This window comes from Falco punctatus (assembly GCF_963210335.1).
Source record: "Falco punctatus genome assembly, chromosome: 19".
NCBI lineage: Eukaryota > Metazoa > Chordata > Aves > Falconiformes > Falconidae > Falco > Falco punctatus.
Genome location: NC_137599.1, coordinates 922,051 through 939,119, shown reverse-complemented (window position 1 = coordinate 939,119; position 17,069 = coordinate 922,051). Strand labels below are relative to the sequence as shown.

At 56.6% G+C, this 17,069-nt stretch overlaps 5 protein-coding genes across 5 annotated transcripts; 2 read left to right on the top strand and 3 right to left on the bottom strand.

The window, feature by feature from the left end:
• Positions 1 to 6: 6 nt before the first annotated feature.
• LOC308055627 (feather beta keratin-like) lies at positions 7 to 2,838 on the bottom strand. The gene has a single exon (XM_080369823.1). The coding sequence runs from the start codon at positions 2,748 to 2,750 to the stop codon at positions 2,445 to 2,447; it is 306 nt and encodes a 101-aa protein (XP_080225949.1). The 5' UTR covers positions 2,751 to 2,838; the 3' UTR covers positions 7 to 2,444.
• A 2,858-nt stretch (positions 2,839 to 5,696) lies between these two features.
• LOC308055468 (feather keratin Cos1-1/Cos1-3/Cos2-1-like) lies at positions 5,697 to 6,002 on the top strand (the record flags this gene model as incomplete). Its single annotated transcript, XM_080369436.1, has 1 exon — positions 5,697 to 6,002. One exon carries the CDS (start codon positions 5,697 to 5,699, stop codon positions 6,000 to 6,002), a length of 306 nt encoding a protein of 101 aa, XP_080225562.1.
• Positions 6,003 to 8,489: 2,487 nt separating this feature from the next.
• Positions 8,490 to 12,072, bottom strand: LOC308055624 (feather beta keratin-like). The gene has a single exon (XM_080369820.1). It carries the CDS (start codon positions 9,211 to 9,213, stop codon positions 8,908 to 8,910), a length of 306 nt encoding a protein of 101 aa, XP_080225946.1. The 5' UTR covers positions 9,214 to 12,072; the 3' UTR covers positions 8,490 to 8,907.
• Positions 12,069 to 13,621, top strand: LOC308055629 (feather beta keratin-like). Its single transcript, XM_080369825.1, has one exon. The coding sequence runs from the start codon at positions 12,157 to 12,159 to the stop codon at positions 12,460 to 12,462; it is 306 nt and encodes a 101-aa protein (XP_080225951.1). The 5' UTR covers positions 12,069 to 12,156; the 3' UTR covers positions 12,463 to 13,621.
• On the bottom strand, positions 13,615 to 15,377 carry LOC308055631 (feather beta keratin-like). Its single transcript, XM_080369827.1, has one exon. The coding sequence runs from the start codon at positions 15,306 to 15,308 to the stop codon at positions 15,003 to 15,005; it is 306 nt and encodes a 101-aa protein (XP_080225953.1). The 5' UTR covers positions 15,309 to 15,377; the 3' UTR covers positions 13,615 to 15,002.
• Between the last annotated feature and the right edge of the window lie 1,692 nt (positions 15,378 to 17,069).

Below are 17,069 nucleotides of genomic sequence, written 5' to 3'. Positions count from 1 at the left end.
CATCCTTTTCTCAGCACACACTCTCCCAACATGCCCAGCGAGACAGCTGTTGCTCAGGGCTGGTTCTGGGAAGGAGTTGTTGGGGATGGCTGTGCAGCCGTTGTCAGCACAGGTTTGCATTGAGTGTGCTTAGTGGTGAATTGGGTGTACCCTCTGGTTTCTAAACTTCTCTGCCTACATGGATTCTACTGGGATAGAGTGACCCAAGGTAGTTCATGTATTACTTGCACGTTGCTGTCTACTTTTCTTTTTCCTTGGTCATCTCAACATTGTGAAGCAAGTAGTCAGGAGGACGAGAGATCAATATGTCCTTGACAAGGCAGTGGCAAGACCTTCCCAGGAGAGCCTAGGAGAACCTGTCCTACCCACAGCATTGAGATTCAGAGTTGCTGGGTGATGAGAAGTCCAGGTGGAAAAGAAAAGCATGAGAACAGTAGAGAATATACTGCCACGGCATCTTTGGGAATACATTGTCAATAGATTTGGGAATACATCAGCTGTGGTCCACCGGCCTTGTGGTCTTGTAGATGCTTCAGTGATGCTTTTTGCAATCTTTTTTTCCTTCCAAAAAGCATTCAGGAGAGCTCCTGCACACTGCCTGTCTCCTCGGCTACCTAGCTGAGTCGCTTTTCCCCATTGCTGGTCCTTTCAACTCATTAAAGTTCTGCTGCATCCCTGCCCATGCCTTCGTGTCATCCTTTGCCCTGCAGATGCTCTCCTAAGATGCCCCGTGAAAGAGACGCATGTTGCTCAGGGCTGGGGCTGGGAGGGGGTTGTTGGGGGTGGCTGTGCAGTGACACAGGCTTGCTTTGAGTATACTTAGTCATGCCTCGGGTGGCTGACCCTTTTCTTCCTATATTTCTCTTCCTATCTGGGGCTGGAGAGAATGACTCAATGCTCTTCAGTGACCACAGCTACTCCAGGCGTGGTTGTAGGCCTCCCACCAAAGCATTCTCTTCGCCACGCTCAGCGAGCCCCATGCCGCCAGCCTTTGCTCCCTTACCAAGTGCTCCAGCCCGCTCACCGTCCTGGCCACCCTCCGCTGAACTCACACCACTTGGTCAAAATCTTTCTTGCGTTAGAGCCCAAAATGGGACGCAGTGTTCTACATGCTGTCAGATGAGTGCCGAGCAGAGCAGGACCGTCGCTCCCATCAACCCCCTGGCTGTGCTCCTGCTCATATAGCCCAGGCTGTTGATGGCAGTCCTCGGTGTCTGGGAAGAGTGCTGGGAGTTGCACCTGCTTTGATGGTGTTACCTCAAAAGCAGCTTCCACAAGGCCAAGTGCAAGGCGCTGCACTTGCGTTGGGGCAGTCCTCAACGTCGATACAGAGTGGAGGAGAAACGGTTGAGAGCAGCCCTGTGGAGAAGGGCGTATGGACAATGGTGGCTGAAAAAACTGGAGACGAGCCAGCAATGTGAGTAGTGCGTCCAGCCTGGCGTTCCCAGTATAAAAAAAGCCATGGACCCGTTAGCGCAGCCCCAGAGAAGGGCTACAAAAGGCATCAGAGGCCTGCAATAGGTCTCCTGGGATGAAGGGCTGAGGGAGTTTGTGGTTTTCAGCCTGGAGGAGAGAAGGCTCTGGGGAGCCCTTGTTGCAGCCTTTCGATATATAAAGGGGACTTAGAAGAAAGCCGGAGAGGACATTTAATCAAGGCCTGGGGTGACAGGACAAGGCGCAACAGTTTCAAACTGGAACAGGGTAGACTTAAGTTGGACATAAGGCAGAAATATGTTACGATGAGAGTGGTGAGACACTGGAAAAGGCTGCCCGGAGAATGACGGCATGACCCATTGTTGGAAGCGTTCAAGGTCTGGTTCAACGGAGCTTTGCGTGACGTGACGTAGTGACAGATATCCCTGGCCATGGCAGGAGCGTTGGTCTAGGTGATCTTTAAAGGTCTCTTCCAACCCCAAACCATCCCATGATAATATGGTTCTATGATAAGGCAAACTACTGCACTGCGTCGCTCAGTTTGAGAACACTGTGGATAGGATGGCTTCTCCTGGTGTGCCCTGGGAAGCTTGAACCCGTGTCTTCTCAATAACATGTTCCTTCCTGACTACTTGCATCACGGACTTGAGCTTAGCAAGGAAAACAAAAAGGTGTGCACAACAAAGTGGATAGCAGTCACTGAACTCCATTGGCTAATCCTATCCCAACGCAAACAGGCAGAAAAATTTAGAGACCAGCAGGTCAGCCAAGGCATGACTAAGCATACTCAATGCCAGCCTGCGTTGACAAGCACTGCAAAAGCATCCCCCATAACCCCCTCCCAGCCCCAGCCCTGAGCAACATGCGTCTCTTTCACTGGGCATCTTGGGAGAGCATCTGCAGGGCAAAGGATGACACGAAGGCGTGGGCTGGGATGCAGCAGAACTTTAATGAGTCAAAAGAGGGAAAGGAGGGTGATGTGAGCGGAGGCCTCAGTGCCAGAAGCAGCTTTAGCAGGGGAAGCACCTCCTGCCGCAAATGCCGCTGCCCAAGCCAGAGAGGCTGAAGCCCCCGGAGTTGATGGGCACTCCCTCAGAGCTGAGGATGCTGCCAACGGCAGCGGAGGTGGAGGAGCCCACGGCGGTGTTCTGCGGGAAGGAGCTGAGGATGGGGCCGGGCAGGGTCACCACCACGGCGGAGGGCTGGATGAAGACATTGGAGTCCTGGCACTGCCTGACACAGGGCTCGTTGCAGCTGTTGGCCAGCGGGGTCGGGCCGCAGGGCCGGCAGGGCATGCACGGGCTGTAGCAGGACATGCTTCAAGGCTGGAGGTGCACCTGGGAGAGAGAAGCAGGGCATGGGGGCTGGGTGAGGAGCAGCCCGTCATACCACAACGAGGGAGCCAAGGCACGAGCTGGAGACGAGAGCTGGAGGCTGTGTAGGGAGGCACAGGGGCTGCTTCTTCCCTATGGCCCAAAAGTGCCCTGCCGTGAGGGACCAAGCCCAGGCACCTTCCCACCTAGCCCATAGCTCAGGAGACACCTCAACCAAGACCCAGCCGCTCCCCATGCCACAACTTCAGCCCCATTCCCTGTCTCATGAAAGCTGCTCCAGGACCCATGGTAGGAGAAACCAGCAGCTATGTGCCCAGAAATCCCAGAGGAGGAGGAGGAGGAGGAGGAGGAGGAGGAGAAAGGTCTTCAGACTCACCTTGTTCACAAGGAGACGGAGGCGAGAGAAGTGGATGAGAGAGTGAGGAGAAGGGCCTGCTTTTATACTGCCTCTGCACCGCCCCAGGCGCACAGTCACTGCACGCGGGCAGTAATTTTCCAGCAGGCTCACCTCCAAAGCAAAATGTCCTACCTAATGGCACATGTTGTGTTTTGGTTTCCGTCAGTGCTGCCATTTCATTTCCTCATTTCTGACATGCTTGCTCTGCCGTGCAAGTGCCTTTCATGTGCTGGGATGAGACGCCCAGGGGTATCCTGGGCAGGACTGTGTCAGCGTGGGCAGAGGATGGCTCCTCAGTGGTGGAGGAGTCCCGCGCAGGCAGGGGATGTTGGCTTGGGGCAGTGAAGTGCGAGTGTTTGCAGCTCCCTTGGCAGGAAGAGGCCCAGCTGTGCTCCACGCCGCACGTGTCAGCAAGCACCCGCAGACTCCTCGTTTTAAGGACGTGCCGTGTGCTTCTCTCTCTTCCCTCTGCCTCCGCTCGCTCCCACGGTCACTAGCCATGGCGTCTCCAGGCAGCCGGGCTGTGCCAATGGTTTCAGCCGTGTTCCTCTTGATGCCCTTTGCTCTGGGGAGAACATTTGCCAAGCTGCCCGAGTACGCAGGGCTGGTCTTCGGAAAGCCAAAGCCCACCTGGTGTTCAATCAGGCAAGGCACGTGGAGGGCAATGAGGAGATCTTCTTCCACGCAGGTCAGCAGCAAGGCTTGGCCAAAGTCAGCTGCAGCGCTGAATGGGGCAGCTTCACCGGGCACAGGGGTTACAGGCAAGGCGGAGGTGCTGCGGGGGTTCGTGGCCTTGGTCTTGACTGGCAAGAGCTGCTGTCGAGGGACCGGGCCTCTGCCATTCCTTGGCAAGTGTGGGGCAGGGAGAGTCTTACCCACAGTCGAGGAGGATCAGGTGTGGGGACATTTAAACCGATGGGAGAGACACGAGTGCATGCCACCAGATGCCTGCATACCCCGTGGAGGGAGAGGAGGGGTTGCAGAAAACGTGTCCCCACCGGCTGGGGCTCCTCCCTGGCCGTCAGGCGATACACCTTCTCTTGGCATTAGTGCTTCATCATGTCGTCTTTCCCAGGCCCCAAAGGCCTCCTCAGCTTGGAGCACACCCCGGCACCACTGGAGAGGCGAGTGAACTTCCCCCAGCTCTCCCAGGGGTGACGGCTGGCAGGACCCTGCCGTGCCACGTGCGTGGGGATGCTCAAGGAGGGGGTGGGCTCAGAAGGCACGAAACCAGCTCTCAGACTACATCGAGGAGGTGATGCTCTTCCCTGCCCTGCAGACATGGAGGCAGCTGGGACGCGTCCCAGGAGGGCAAGGCGATGCCTGCAGTAGGCAGACTTCCTGGGATAGACTCTCCCTACCCACGGCGAGTCACACTCTAATTTTGGGTTGACGTGTGTCAGCCCTTTGGCACGAGGCCAAGCCAGGAGCGCGGGCTGTCTGCAGGCCCGTGTCCCACCAGGGCTGAGGGCACTGCTTGCGCACCCCCAGAGGCTGCCACGACAGGGGTTGTCTTTGCCAAGGAAAGCAGCAATTGTCTTCCAGAAAGGGAAGTTTTCCCTGGGCAGAGCCATTTGAAACCGGCCGCGCAGCCCACCTGCCGATAGAGGCAATGATCAGCGACTGCTGGCGCGAGCAGAGGGGCAGGGAGGGACAGTCCTGCCCAGGGAGAAGGACGCGGCCTGTCCTCATTTGGAGAAGCTTTGGGCACTCAGGGGAGGACGGCATTGGTGGGAAGGCATGTGCACCTTCCTGCACAGGGTTTTGAAAACAACCTCACTGTATCGCCTGAGAATGATGTCCTCCATCTGCACAGAGCCCTCCAGTGCTCAGGGGCATGTCTTCTGGCCATGTTGACATGGTCCTGCTCAGGAAATCCTTGGGCTCCTCATCCCAATCTTCAAAAGAGCCTCCGTGCCCTAGTGGCCATGTCAGAAATGAGGAAATGAAATGGCAGCACTGACGGAAACCAAAACACAACATGTGCCATTAGGTAGGACATTTTGCTTTGGAGGTGAGCCTGCTGGAAAATTACTGCCCGCGTGCAGTGACTGTGCGCCTGGGGCGGTGCAGAGGCAGTATAAAAGCAGGCCCTTCTCCTCACTCTCTCATCCACTTCTCTCGCCTCCGTCTCCTTGTGAACAAGGTGAGTCTGAAGACCTTCCTCCTCCTCCTCCTCCTCCTCCCCTGGGATTTCTTGTCACATAGCTGCCGGTTTCTCCTACCATGGGTCCTGGAGCAGCTTTCATGAGACAGGGAATGGGGCTGAAGTTGTGGCATGGGGAGCGGCTGGGTCTTGGTTGAGGTGTCTCCTGAGCTATGGGCTAGGTGGGAAGGTGCCTGGGCTTGGTCCCTCACGGCAGGGCACTTTTGGGCCATAGGGAAGAAGCAGCCCCTGTGCCTCCCTACACAGCCTCCAGCTCTCGTCTCCAGCTCGTGCCTTGGCTCCCTCGTTGTGGTATGACGGGCTGCTCCTCACCCAGCCCCCATGCCCTGCTTCTCTCTCCCAGGTGCACCTCCAGCCTTGAAGCATGTCCTGCTACAGCCCGTGCATGCCCTGCCGGCCCTGCGGCCCGACCCCGCTGGCCAACAGCTGCAACGAGTCCTGTGTCAGGCAGTGCCAGGACTCCACCATCGTCATCGAGCCCCCTGCTGTGGTGGTGACCCTGCCCGGCCCCATCCTCAGGTCCTTCCCGCAGAACACCGCCGTGGGCTCCTCCACCTCCGCTGCCGTTGGCAGCATCCTCAGCTCTGAGGGAGTGCCCATCAACTCCGGGGGCTTCAGCCTCTCTGGCTTGGGCAGCGGCATCTGCGGCAGGAGGAGCTTCCCCTGCTAAAGCTGCTGGCCATGGCCCTGGGTTAGAAGGCACCCAGGGACCCACACGATGGTACCGCACTGGGGACGGAGCATCGGCTTGTTGCTTCCAGAGGGGCTGAGCAACCCCAGCACCCCTTGCAAAGGGATGGGGCAGCCTGGGCTCTTAGAAAGCACAGCCCACGTCTGCCTTTCCCTGCTTCCACTCACTCTTTTGCCTCCTGTGTCCTTGTTCTCTTGTAGTCCCGTGGGCTGTGGGCAGCAGAAAGCCAGTCTAGTAAAGACCTTCTGGCTTTGCTCCCTCTGTGGGGCAGGCAGATGGCTGGTACGATGTCCACCACAGTGAAGGGCCACAGATTCCTTTCTGCCCCTGGTGCTCCCTGCACTGGGGCCTCCACTCTGAGCAACCTTGTTTCCCTCTTTTGACTCATTAAAGTTCTGCTGCCTCCCAATTCATGTCTCTTTGTCTTCCTTTACCCTGCAGATGCTCTCCCAAGATGCCCAGGGAGAGACGTGTTGCTCAGGGCTGGTTCTGGGAGGGGTTTTTGGCAACGATTGTGCAGTGGTTGTTAACAATATTATTAACAATAATTGTTAATTAAAAGGCTGTGGGCAGTCTTTCCAAAGTAGCCATTTGTTAGAGACTGGCTGGGCATTGGTCTGCTGGTGTGATGGGTGGGTCATTGCCTTTGCACCACTTTTTTTCCTTTGTTTTCCTTTTCCCTTTTAGACTGTCCTGATCTTGACCCATGGATATTTTGCTCTCTTGATCTTCCAATTCTCTGTGCATTCCACTGGGATAGCAGAATGAGAGAACAGTGGATTGGTGCTTAATGCTTGCCAGGAACAACACACCACACAGACTCACAGGCAATGAATGTCGTCCTTGCCCTGCTCCTTTCCTGTCTGTGTCCAGTGCTTCCTGGGAATGTTTCTAAAGAGAAGGAGGAATCGGGCAGGAAGAAAGGCAGTGGGTGTGGGCTCAGTGTCTCATAGGACTGTCCAGAATCTTTCTAAAGTAGTGTGGTGACCTGCAGCAAAGGCTGCAGAGAGACTTGCAGCCAGTGAATTGGAGCTGCTGAACTGCTGCAGGACACAGCTGGGTGCAGTATACATGCCTGCCCATGTATGGCATGAATGGCAGCTGGCTTGGTAGTAACCAGCACTGTCTTCCCACACATCCTTCAGCTCCTGAGAAACAACAGCCCAAAAGCAGAGCCAGGAAAGGTGCTTTTGTGGTAACAATCAAAACTGTTCCTGGACACCAAGGACTGTCATCAACATCGGGGGCAATATGAGCACTACTCATCCCACTCTGCTCAGCACTCACGGCATCTAGAACACTGCTCTAATACAAGAAAGTTGTAATACAGGAAAGACTTTGACCAAGTGGAGTGACTTCAGCAGAGGGCATCCAGTATGCTGAGGAGCTGGAGCACTTGATTGGGAAGGAGAGACTGAGGGCATGGGGCTTGCTGAGCGTGAAGAGAAGGCTTTGGTGAGACACCTAAGAGCAGCTTTAGAGTAGCTATGGTAAAGTCCCCCAGAAGACAGATCCAAGCTCAACACTGTGGCAGTGTGTGGTTAGAGGAGTAGAGATGCTGGGTTCATGTGGAAAGATGAGAGGCTTGAACTTGATAGGTGGAAAATCATTTTCACCAAGAGGAGAGACGGGTAGCGGAGAGGTTGCCTGGGGAGAAGTGCAGTAACCCTCCTTTGATGCTCATGGCTTACTGAGCTTGGAGCCCAATGACCTCTGGAGTTCCTTTCCAACTTGATTATGCTATGATCCTATGGTCTCAGGACTGCATTTTTGAACTTCTTCTCATAGGAGATAGGACCAGCAATGAGGAGAAGCGACTCAGCTAGGTCGCCGAGGAGACAGGCAGTGTGAAGGAGCTCTCCTGAATGCTTTTTGGAAGGAAAAAAAGATTGCAAAAAGCATCACTGAAGCATCTACAAGACCACAAGGCCGGTGGACCACAGCTGATGTATTCCCAAATCTATTGACAATGTATTCCCAAAGATGCCGTGGCAGTATATTCTCTACTGTTCTCATGCTTTTTGTTTTCCACCTGGACTTCTCATCACCCAGCAACTCTGAATCTCAATGCTGTGGGTAGGACAGGTTCTCCTAGGCTCTCCTGGGAAGGTCTTGCCACTGCCTTGTCAAGGACATATTGATCTCTCGTCCTCCTGACTACTTGCTTCACAATGTTGAGATGACCAAGGAAAAAGAAAAGTAGACAGCAACGTGCAAGTAATACATGAACTACCTTGGGTCACTCTATCCCAGTAGAATCCATGTAGGCAGAGAAGTTTAGAAACCAGAGGGTACACCCAATTCACCACTAAGCACACTCAATGCAAACCTGTGCTGACAACGGCTGCACAGCCATCCCCAACAACTCCTTCCCAGAACCAGCCCTGAGCAACAGCTGTCTCGCTGGGCATGTTGGGAGAGTGTGTGCTGAGAAAAGGATGACATGAAGGCGCGGGCTGGGATGCAGCAGAACTTTAATGAGTCAAAAGAGGGAAACAAGGTTGCTCTGAACGAAGGTCCCAGTGCAGAGAGCACCAGGGGCAAAAAGGACTCTACATTCCATGACTGTGGCAGAGATGCCAGCAGGTATCCATCTGTTTTCCCCACAGAGGGAGCAAAGCCAGAAGGTTCTTCGTAGGCTGCCTTTGTGATACCCACAACTCAAGAGACAACAAGAGAAAAAGGAGGCAAAAGACAGCATGGAAGCATGTAAAAGGCAGACGTGGGCTGTGATTTCTAAGAGCCCAGGTCGCCCCATCCCTTTGCAAGGGGTGCTGGGGTTGCTCAGCCCCTCTGGAAGCAACAAGCCGATGCTCCGTCCCCAGTGGGGTACCATCGTGTGGGTCCCTGGGTGCCTTCTAACCCAGGGCCATGGCCAGCAGCTTTAGCAGGGGAAGCTCCTCCTGCCGCAAATGCCGCTGCCCAAGCCAGAGAGGCTGAAGCCCCCGGAGCTGATGGGCACTCCCTCAGAGCTGAGGATGCTGCCAACGGCAGCGGAGGTGGAGGAGCCCACGGCGGTGTTCTGCGGGAAGGAGCTGAGGATGGGGCCGGGCAGGGTCACCACCACAGCAGGGGGCTCGATGACGATGGTGGAGTCCTGGCACTGCCTGACACAGGGCTCGTTGCAGCTGTTGGCCAGCGGGGTCGGGCCGCAGGGCCGGCAGGGCATGCACGGGCTGTAGCAGGACATGCTTCAAGGCTGGAGGTGCACCTGGGAGAGAGAAGCAGGGCATGGGGGCTGGGTGAGGAGCAGCCCGTCATACCACAACGAGGGAGCCAAGGCACGAGCTGGAGACGAGAGCTGGAGGCTGTGTAGGGAGGCACAGGGGCTGCTTCTTCCCTATGGCCCAAAAGTGCCCTGCCGTGAGGGACCAAGCCCAGGCACCTTCCCACCTAGCCCATAGCTCAGGAGACACCTCAACCAAGACCCAGCCGCTCCCCATGCCACAACTTCAGCCCCATTCCCTGTCTCATGAAAGCTGCTCCAGGACCCATGGTAGGAGAAACCGGCAGCTATGTGACAAGAAATCCCAGGGGAGGAGGAGGAGGAGGAGGAGGAAGGTCTTCAGACTCACCTTGTTCACAAGGAGACGGAGGCGAGAGAAGTGGATGAGAGAGTGAGGAGAAGGGCCTGCTTTTATACTGCCTCTGCACCGCCCCAGGCGCACAGTCACTGCACGCGGGCAGTAATTTTCCAGCAGGCTCACCTCCAAAGCAAAATGTCCTACCTAATGGCACATGTTGTGTTTTGGTTTCCGTCAGTGCTGCCATTTCATTTCCTCATTTCTGACATGGCCACTAGGGCACGGAGGCTCTTTTGAAGATTGGGATGAGGAGCCCAAGGATTTCCTGAGCAGGACCATGTCAACATGGCCAGAAGACATGGCCCTGAGCACTGGAGGGCTCTGTGCAGATGGAGGACATCATTCTCAGGCGATACAGTGAGGTTGTTTTCAAAACCCTGTGCAGGAAGGTGCACATGCCTTCCCACCAATGCCGTCCTCCCCTGAGTGCCCAAAGCTTCTCCAAATGAGGACAGGCCGCGTCCTTCTCCCTGGGCAGGACTGTCCCTCCCTGCCCCTCTGCTCGCGCCAGCAGTCGCTGATCATTGCCTCTATCGGCAGGTGGGCTGCGCGGCCGGTTTCAAATGGCTCTGCCCAGGGAAAACTTCCCTTTCTGGAAGACATTTGCTGCTTTCCTTGGCAAAGACAACCCCTGTCGTGGCAGCCTCTGGGGGTGCGCAAGCAGTGCCCTCAGCCCTGGTGGGACACGGGCCTGCAGACAGCCCGCGCTCCTGGCTTGGCCTCGTGCCAAAGGGCTGACACACGCCAACCCAAAATTAGAGTGTGACTCGCCGTGGGTAGGGAGAGTCTATCCCAGGAAGCCTGCCTACTGCAGGCATCGCCTTGCCCTCCTGGGACGCGTCCCAGCTGCCTCCATGTCTGCAGGGCAGGGAAGAGCATCACCTCCTCGATGTAGTCTGAGAGCTGGTTTCGTGCCTTCTGAGCCCACCCCCTCCTTGAGCATCCCCACGCACGTGGCACGGCAGGGTCCTGCCAGCCGTCACCCCTGGGAGAGCTGGGGGAAGTTCACTCGCCTCTCCAGTGGTGCCGGGGTGTGCTCCAAGCTGAGGAGGCCTTTGGGGCCTGGGAAAGACGACATGATGAAGCACTAATGCCAAGAGAAGGTGTATCGCCTGACGGCCAGGGAGGAGCCCCAGCCGGTGGGGACACGTTTTCTGCAACCCCTCCTCTCCCTCCACGGGGTATGCAGGCATCTGGTGGCATGCACTCGTGTCTCTCCCATCGGTTTAAATGTCCCCACACCTGATCCTCCTCGACTGTGGGTAAGACTCTCCCTGCCCCACACTTGCCAAGGAATGGCAGAGGCCCGGTCCCTCGACAGCAGCTCTTGCCAGTCAAGACCAAGGCCACGAACCCCCGCAGCACCTCCGCCTTGCCTGTAACCCCTGTGCCCGGTGAAGCTGCCCCATTCAGCGCTGCAGCTGACTTTGGCCAAGCCTTGCTGCTGACCTGCGTGGAAGAAGATCTCCTCATTGCCCTCCACGTGCCTTGCCTGATTGAACACCAGGTGGGCTTTGGCTTTCCGAAGACCAGCCCTGCGTACTCGGGCAGCTTGGCAAATGTTCTCCCCAGAGCAAAGGGCATCAAGAGGAACACGGCTGAAACCATTGGCACAGCCCGGCTGCCTGGAGACGCCATGGCTAGTGACCGTGGGAGCGAGCGGAGGCAGAGGGAAGAGAGAGAAGCACACGGCACGTCCTTAAAACGAGGAGTCTGCGGGTGCTTGCTGACACGTGCGGCGTGGAGCACAGCTGGGCCTCTTCCTGCCAAGGGAGCTGCAAACACTCGCACTTCACTGCCCCAAGCCAACATCCCCTGCCTGCGCGGGACTCCTCCACCACTGAGGAGCCATCCTCTGCCCACGCTGACACAGTCCTGCCCAGGATACCCCTGGGCGTCTCATCCCAGCACATGAAAGGCACTTGCACGGCAGAGCAAGCATGTCAGAAATGAGGAAATGAAATGGCAGCACTGACGGAAACCAAAACACAACATGTGCCATTAGGTAGGACATTTTGCTTTGGAGGTGAGCCTGCTGGAAAATTACTGCCCGCGTGCAGTGACTGTGCGCCTGGGGCGGTGCAGAGGCAGTATAAAAGCAGGCCCTTCTCCTCACTCTCTCATCCACTTCTCTCGCCTCCGTCTCCTTGTGAACAAGGTGAGTCTGAAGACCTTTCTCCTCCTCCTCCTCCTCCTCCTCCTCCTCTGGGATTTCTGGGCACATAGCTGCTGGTTTCTCCTACCATGGGTCCTGGAGCAGCTTTCATGAGACAGGGAATGGGGCTGAAGTTGTGGCATGGGGAGCGGCTGGGTCTTGGTTGAGGTGTCTCCTGAGCTATGGGCTAGGTGGGAAGGTGCCTGGGCTTGGTCCCTCACGGCAGGGCACTTTTGGGCCATAGGGAAGAAGCAGCCCCTGTGCCTCCCTACACAGCCTCCAGCTCTCGTCTCCAGCTCGTGCCTTGGCTCCCTCGTTGTGGTATGACGGGCTGCTCCTCACCCAGCCCCCATGCCCTGCTTCTCTCTCCCAGGTGCACCTCCAGCCTTGAAGCATGTCCTGCTACAGCCCGTGCATGCCCTGCCGGCCCTGCGGCCCGACCCCGCTGGCCAACAGCTGCAACGAGCCCTGTGTCAGGCAGTGCCAGGACTCCAATGTCTTCATCCAGCCCTCCGCCGTGGTGGTGACCCTGCCCGGCCCCATCCTCAGCTCCTTCCCGCAGAACACCGCCGTGGGCTCCTCCACCTCCGCTGCCGTTGGCAGCATCCTCAGCTCTGAGGGAGTGCCCATCAACTCCGGGGGCTTCAGCCTCTCTGGCTTGGGCAGCGGCATTTGCGGCAGGAGGTGCTTCCCCTGCTAAAGCTGCTTCTGGCACTGAGGCCTCCGCTCACATCACCCTCCTTTCCCTCTTTTGACTCATTAAAGTTCTGCTGCATCCCAGCCCACGCCTTCGTGTCATCCTTTGCCCTGCAGATGCTCTCCCAAGATGCCCAGTGAAAGAGACGCATGTTGCTCAGGGCTGGGGCTGGGAGGGGGTTATGGGGGATGCTTTTGCAGTGCTTGTCAACGCAGGCTGGCATTGAGTATGCTTAGTCATGCCTTGGCTGACCTGCTGGTCTCTAAATTTTTCTGCCTGTTTGCGTTGGGATAGGATTAGCCAATGGAGTTCAGTGACTGCTATCCACTTTGTTGTGCACACCTTTTTGTTTTCCTTGCTAAGCTCAAGTCCGTGATGCAAGTAGTCAGGAAGGAACATGTTATTGAGAAGACACGGGTTCAAGCTTCCCAGGGCACACCAGGAGAAGCCATCCTATCCACAGTGTTCTCAAACTGAGCGACGCAGTGCAGTAGTTTGCCTTATCATAGAACCATATTATCATGGGATGGTTTGGGGTTGGAAGAGACCTTTAAAGATCACCTAGACCAACGCTCCTGCCATGGCCAGGGATATCTGTCACTACGTCACGTCACGCAAAGCTCCGTTGAACCAGACCTTGAACGCTTCCAACAATGGGTCATGCCGTCATTCTCCGGGCAGCCTTTTCCAGTGTCTCACCACTCTCATCGTAACATATTTCTGCCTTATGTCCAACTTAAGTCTACCCTGTTCCAGTTTGAAACTGTTGCGCCTTGTCCTGTCACCCCAGGCCTTGATTAAATGTCCTCTCCGGCTTTCTTCTAAGTCCCCTTTATATATCGAAAGGCTGCAACAAGGGCTCCCCAGAGCCTTCTCTCCTCCAGGCTGAAAACCACAAACTCCCTCAGCCCTTCATCCCAGGAGACCTATTGCAGGCCTCTGATGCCTCTTGTAGCCCTTCTCTGGGGCTGCGCTAACGGGTCCATGGCTTTTTTTATACTGGGAACGCCAGGCTGGACGCACTACTCACATTGCTGGCTCGTCTCCAGTTTTTTCAGCCACCATTGTCCATACGCCCTTCTCCACAGGGCTGCTCTCAACCGTTTCTCCTCCACTCTGTATCGACGTTGAGGACTGCCCCAACGCAAGTGCAGCGCCTTGCACTTGGCCTTGTGGAAGCTGCTTTTGAGGTAACACCATCAAAGCAGGTGCAACTCCCAGCACTCTTCCCAGACACCGAGGACTGCCATCAACAGCCTGGGCTATATGAGCAGGAGCACAGCCAGGGGGTCGATGGGAGCGACGGTCCTGCTCTGCTCGGCACTCATCTGACAGCATGTAGAACACTGCGTCCCATTTTGGGCTCTAACGCAAGAAAGATTTTGACCAAGTGGTGTGAGTTCAGCGGAGGGTGGCCAGGACGGTGAGCGGGCTGGAGCACTTGGTAAGGGAGCAAAGGCTGGCGGCATGGGGCTCGCTGAGCGTGGAGAAGAGAATGCTTTGGTGGGAGGCCTACAACCACGCCTGGAGTAGCTGTGGTCACTGAAGAGCATTGAGTCATTCTCTCCAGCCCCAGATAGGAAGAGAAATATAGGAAGAAAAGGGTCAGCCACCCGAGGCATGACTAAGTATACTCAAAGCAAGCCTGTGTCACTGCACAGCCACCCCCAACAACCCCCTCCCAGCCCCAGCCCTGAGCAACATGCGTCTCTTTCACGGGGCATCTTAGGAGAGCATCTGCAGGGCAAAGGATGACACGAAGGCATGGGCAGGGATGCAGCAGAACTTTAATGAGTTGAAAGGACCAGCAATGGGGAAAAGCGACTCAGCTAGGTAGCCGAGGAGACAGGCAGTGTGCAGGAGCTCTCCTGAATGCTTTTTGGAAGGAAAAAAAGATTGCAAAAAGCATCACTGAAGCATCTACAAGACCACAAGGCCGGTGGACCACAGCTGATGTATTCCCAAATCTATTGACAATGTATTCCCAAAGATGCCGTGGCAGTATATTCTCTACTGTTCTCATGCTTTTCTTTTCCACCTGGACTTCTCATCACCCAGCAACTCTGAATCTCAATGCTGTGGGTAGGACAGGTTCTCCTAGGCTCTCCTGGGAAGGTCTTGCCACTGCCTTGTCAAGGACATATTGATCTCTCGTCCTCCTGACTACTTGCTTCACAATGTTGAGATGACCAAGGAAAAAGAAAAGTAGACAGCAACGTGCAAGTAATACATGAACTACCTTGGGTCACTCTATCCCAGTAGAATCCATGTAGGCAGAGAAGTTTAGAAACCAGAGGGTACACCCAATTCACCACTAAGCACACTCAATGCAAACCTGTGCTGACAACGGCTGCACAGCCATCCCCAACAACTCCTTCCCAGAACCAGCCCTGAGCAACAGATGTCTCGCTGGGCATGTTGGGAGAGTGTGTGCTGAGAAAAGGATGACACGAAGGCGTGGGCTGGGATGCAGCAGAACTTTAATGAGTCAAAAGAGGGAAAGGAGGGTGATGTGAGCGGAGGCCTCAGTGCCAGAAGCAGCTTTAGCAGGGGAAGCACCTCCTGCCGCAAATGCCGCTGCCCAAGCCAGAGAGGCTGAAGCCCCCGGAGTTGATGGGCACTCCCTCAGAGCTGAGGATGCTGCCAACGGCAGCGGAGGTGGAGGAGCCCACGGCGGTGTTCTGCGGGAAGGAGCTGAGGATGGGGCCGGGCAGGGTCACCACCACGGCGGAGGGCTGGATGAAGACATTGGAGTCCTGGCACTGCCTGACACAGGGCTCGTTGCAGCTGTTGGCCAGCGGGGTCGGGCCGCAGGGCCGGCAGGGCATGCACGGGCTGTAGCAGGACATGCTTCAAGGCTGGAGGTGCACCTGGGAGAGAGAAGCAGGGCATGGGGGCTGGGTGAGGAGCAGCCCGTCATACCACAATGAGGGAGCCAAGGCACGAGCTGGAGACGAGAGCTGGAGGCTGTGTAGGGAGGCACAGGGGCTGCTTCTTCCCTATGGCCCAAAAGTGCCCTGCCGTGAGGGACCAAGCCCAGGCACCTTCCCACCTAGCCCATAGCTCAGGAGACACCTCAACCAAGACCCAGCCGCTCCCCATGCCACAACTTCAGCCCCATTCCCTGTCTCATGAAAGCTGCTCCAGGACCCATGGTAGGAGAAACCAGCAGCTATGTGCCCAGAAATCCCAGAGGAGGAGGAGGAGGAGGAGGAGGAGGAGAAAGGTCTTCAGACTCACCTTGTTCACAAGGAGACGGAGGCGAGAGAAGTGGATGAGAGAGTGAGGAGAAGGGCCTGCTTTTATACTGCCTCTGCACCGCCCCAGGCGCACAGTCACTGCACGCGGGCAGTAATTTTCCAGCAGGCTCACCTCCAAAGCAAAATGTCCTACCTAATGGCACATGTTGTGTTTTGGTTTCCGTCAGTGCTGCCATTTCATTTCCTCATTTCTGACATGCTTGCTCTGCCGTGCAAGTGCCTTTCATGTGCTGGGATGAGACGCCCAGGGGTATCCTGGGCAGGACTGTGTCAGCGTGGGCAGAGGATGGCTCCTCAGTGGTGGAGGAGTCCCGCGCAGGCAGGGGATGTTGGCTTGGGGCAGTGAAGTGCGAGTGTTTGCAGCTCCCTTGGCAGGAAGAGGCCCAGCTGTGCTCCACGCCGCACGTGTCAGCAAGCACCCGCAGACTCCTCGTTTTAAGGACGTGCCGTGTGCTTCTCTCTCTTCCCTCTGCCTCCGCTCGCTCCCACGGTCACTAGCCATGGCGTCTCCAGGCAGCCGGGCTGTGCCAATGGTTTCAGCCGTGTTCCTCTTGATGCCCTTTGCTCTGGGGAGAACATTTGCCAAGCTGCCCGAGTACGCAGGGCTGGTCTTCGGAAAGCCAAAGCCCACCTGGTGTTCAATCAGGCAAGGCACGTGGAGGGCAATGAGGAGATCTTCTTCCACGCAGGTCAGCAGCAAGGCTTGGCCAAAGTCAGCTGCAGCGCTGAATGGGGCAGCTTCACCGGGCACAGGGGTTACAGGCAAGGCGGAGGTGCTGCGGGGGTTCGTGGCCTTGGTCTTGACTGGCAAGAGCTGCTGTCGAGGGACCGGGCCTCTGCCATTCCTTGGCAAGTGTGGGGCAGGGAGAGTCTTACCCACAGTCGAGGAGGATCAGGTGTGGGGACATTTAAACCGATGGGAGAGACACGAGTGCATGCCACCAGATGCCTGCATACCCCGTGGAGGGAGAGGAGGGGTTGCAGAAAACGTGTCCCCACCGGCTGGGGCTCCTCCCTGGCCGTCAGGCGATACACCTTCTCTTGGCATTAGTGCTTCATCATGTCGTCTTTCCCAGGCCCCAAAGGCCTCCTCAGCTTGGAGCACACCCCGGCACCACTGGAGAGGCGAGTGAACTTCCCCCAGCTCTCCCAGGGGTGACGGCTGGCAGGACCCTGCCGTGCCACGTGCGTGGGGATGCTCAAGGAGGGGGTGGGCTCAGAAGGCACGAAACCAGCTCTCAGACTACATCGAGGAGGTGATGCTCTTCCCTGCCCTGCAGACATGGAGGCAGCTGGGACGCGTCCCAGGAGGGCAAGGCGATGCCTGCAGTAGGCAGGCTTCCTGGGATA

Excerpts from the sequence above, each read along its gene's own strand:
- LOC308055627 (XM_080369823.1), bottom strand. The coding sequence starts at position 2,750 with ATGTCCTGCTACAGCCCGTGCATGCCCTGCCGGCCCTGCGGCCCGACC.
- LOC308055624 (XM_080369820.1), bottom strand. The coding sequence starts at position 9,213 with ATGTCCTGCTACAGCCCGTGCATGCCCTGCCGGCCCTGCGGCCCGACC.
- LOC308055629 (XM_080369825.1), top strand. The coding sequence starts at position 12,157 with ATGTCCTGCTACAGCCCGTGCATGCCCTGCCGGCCCTGCGGCCCGACC.
- LOC308055631 (XM_080369827.1), bottom strand. The coding sequence starts at position 15,308 with ATGTCCTGCTACAGCCCGTGCATGCCCTGCCGGCCCTGCGGCCCGACC.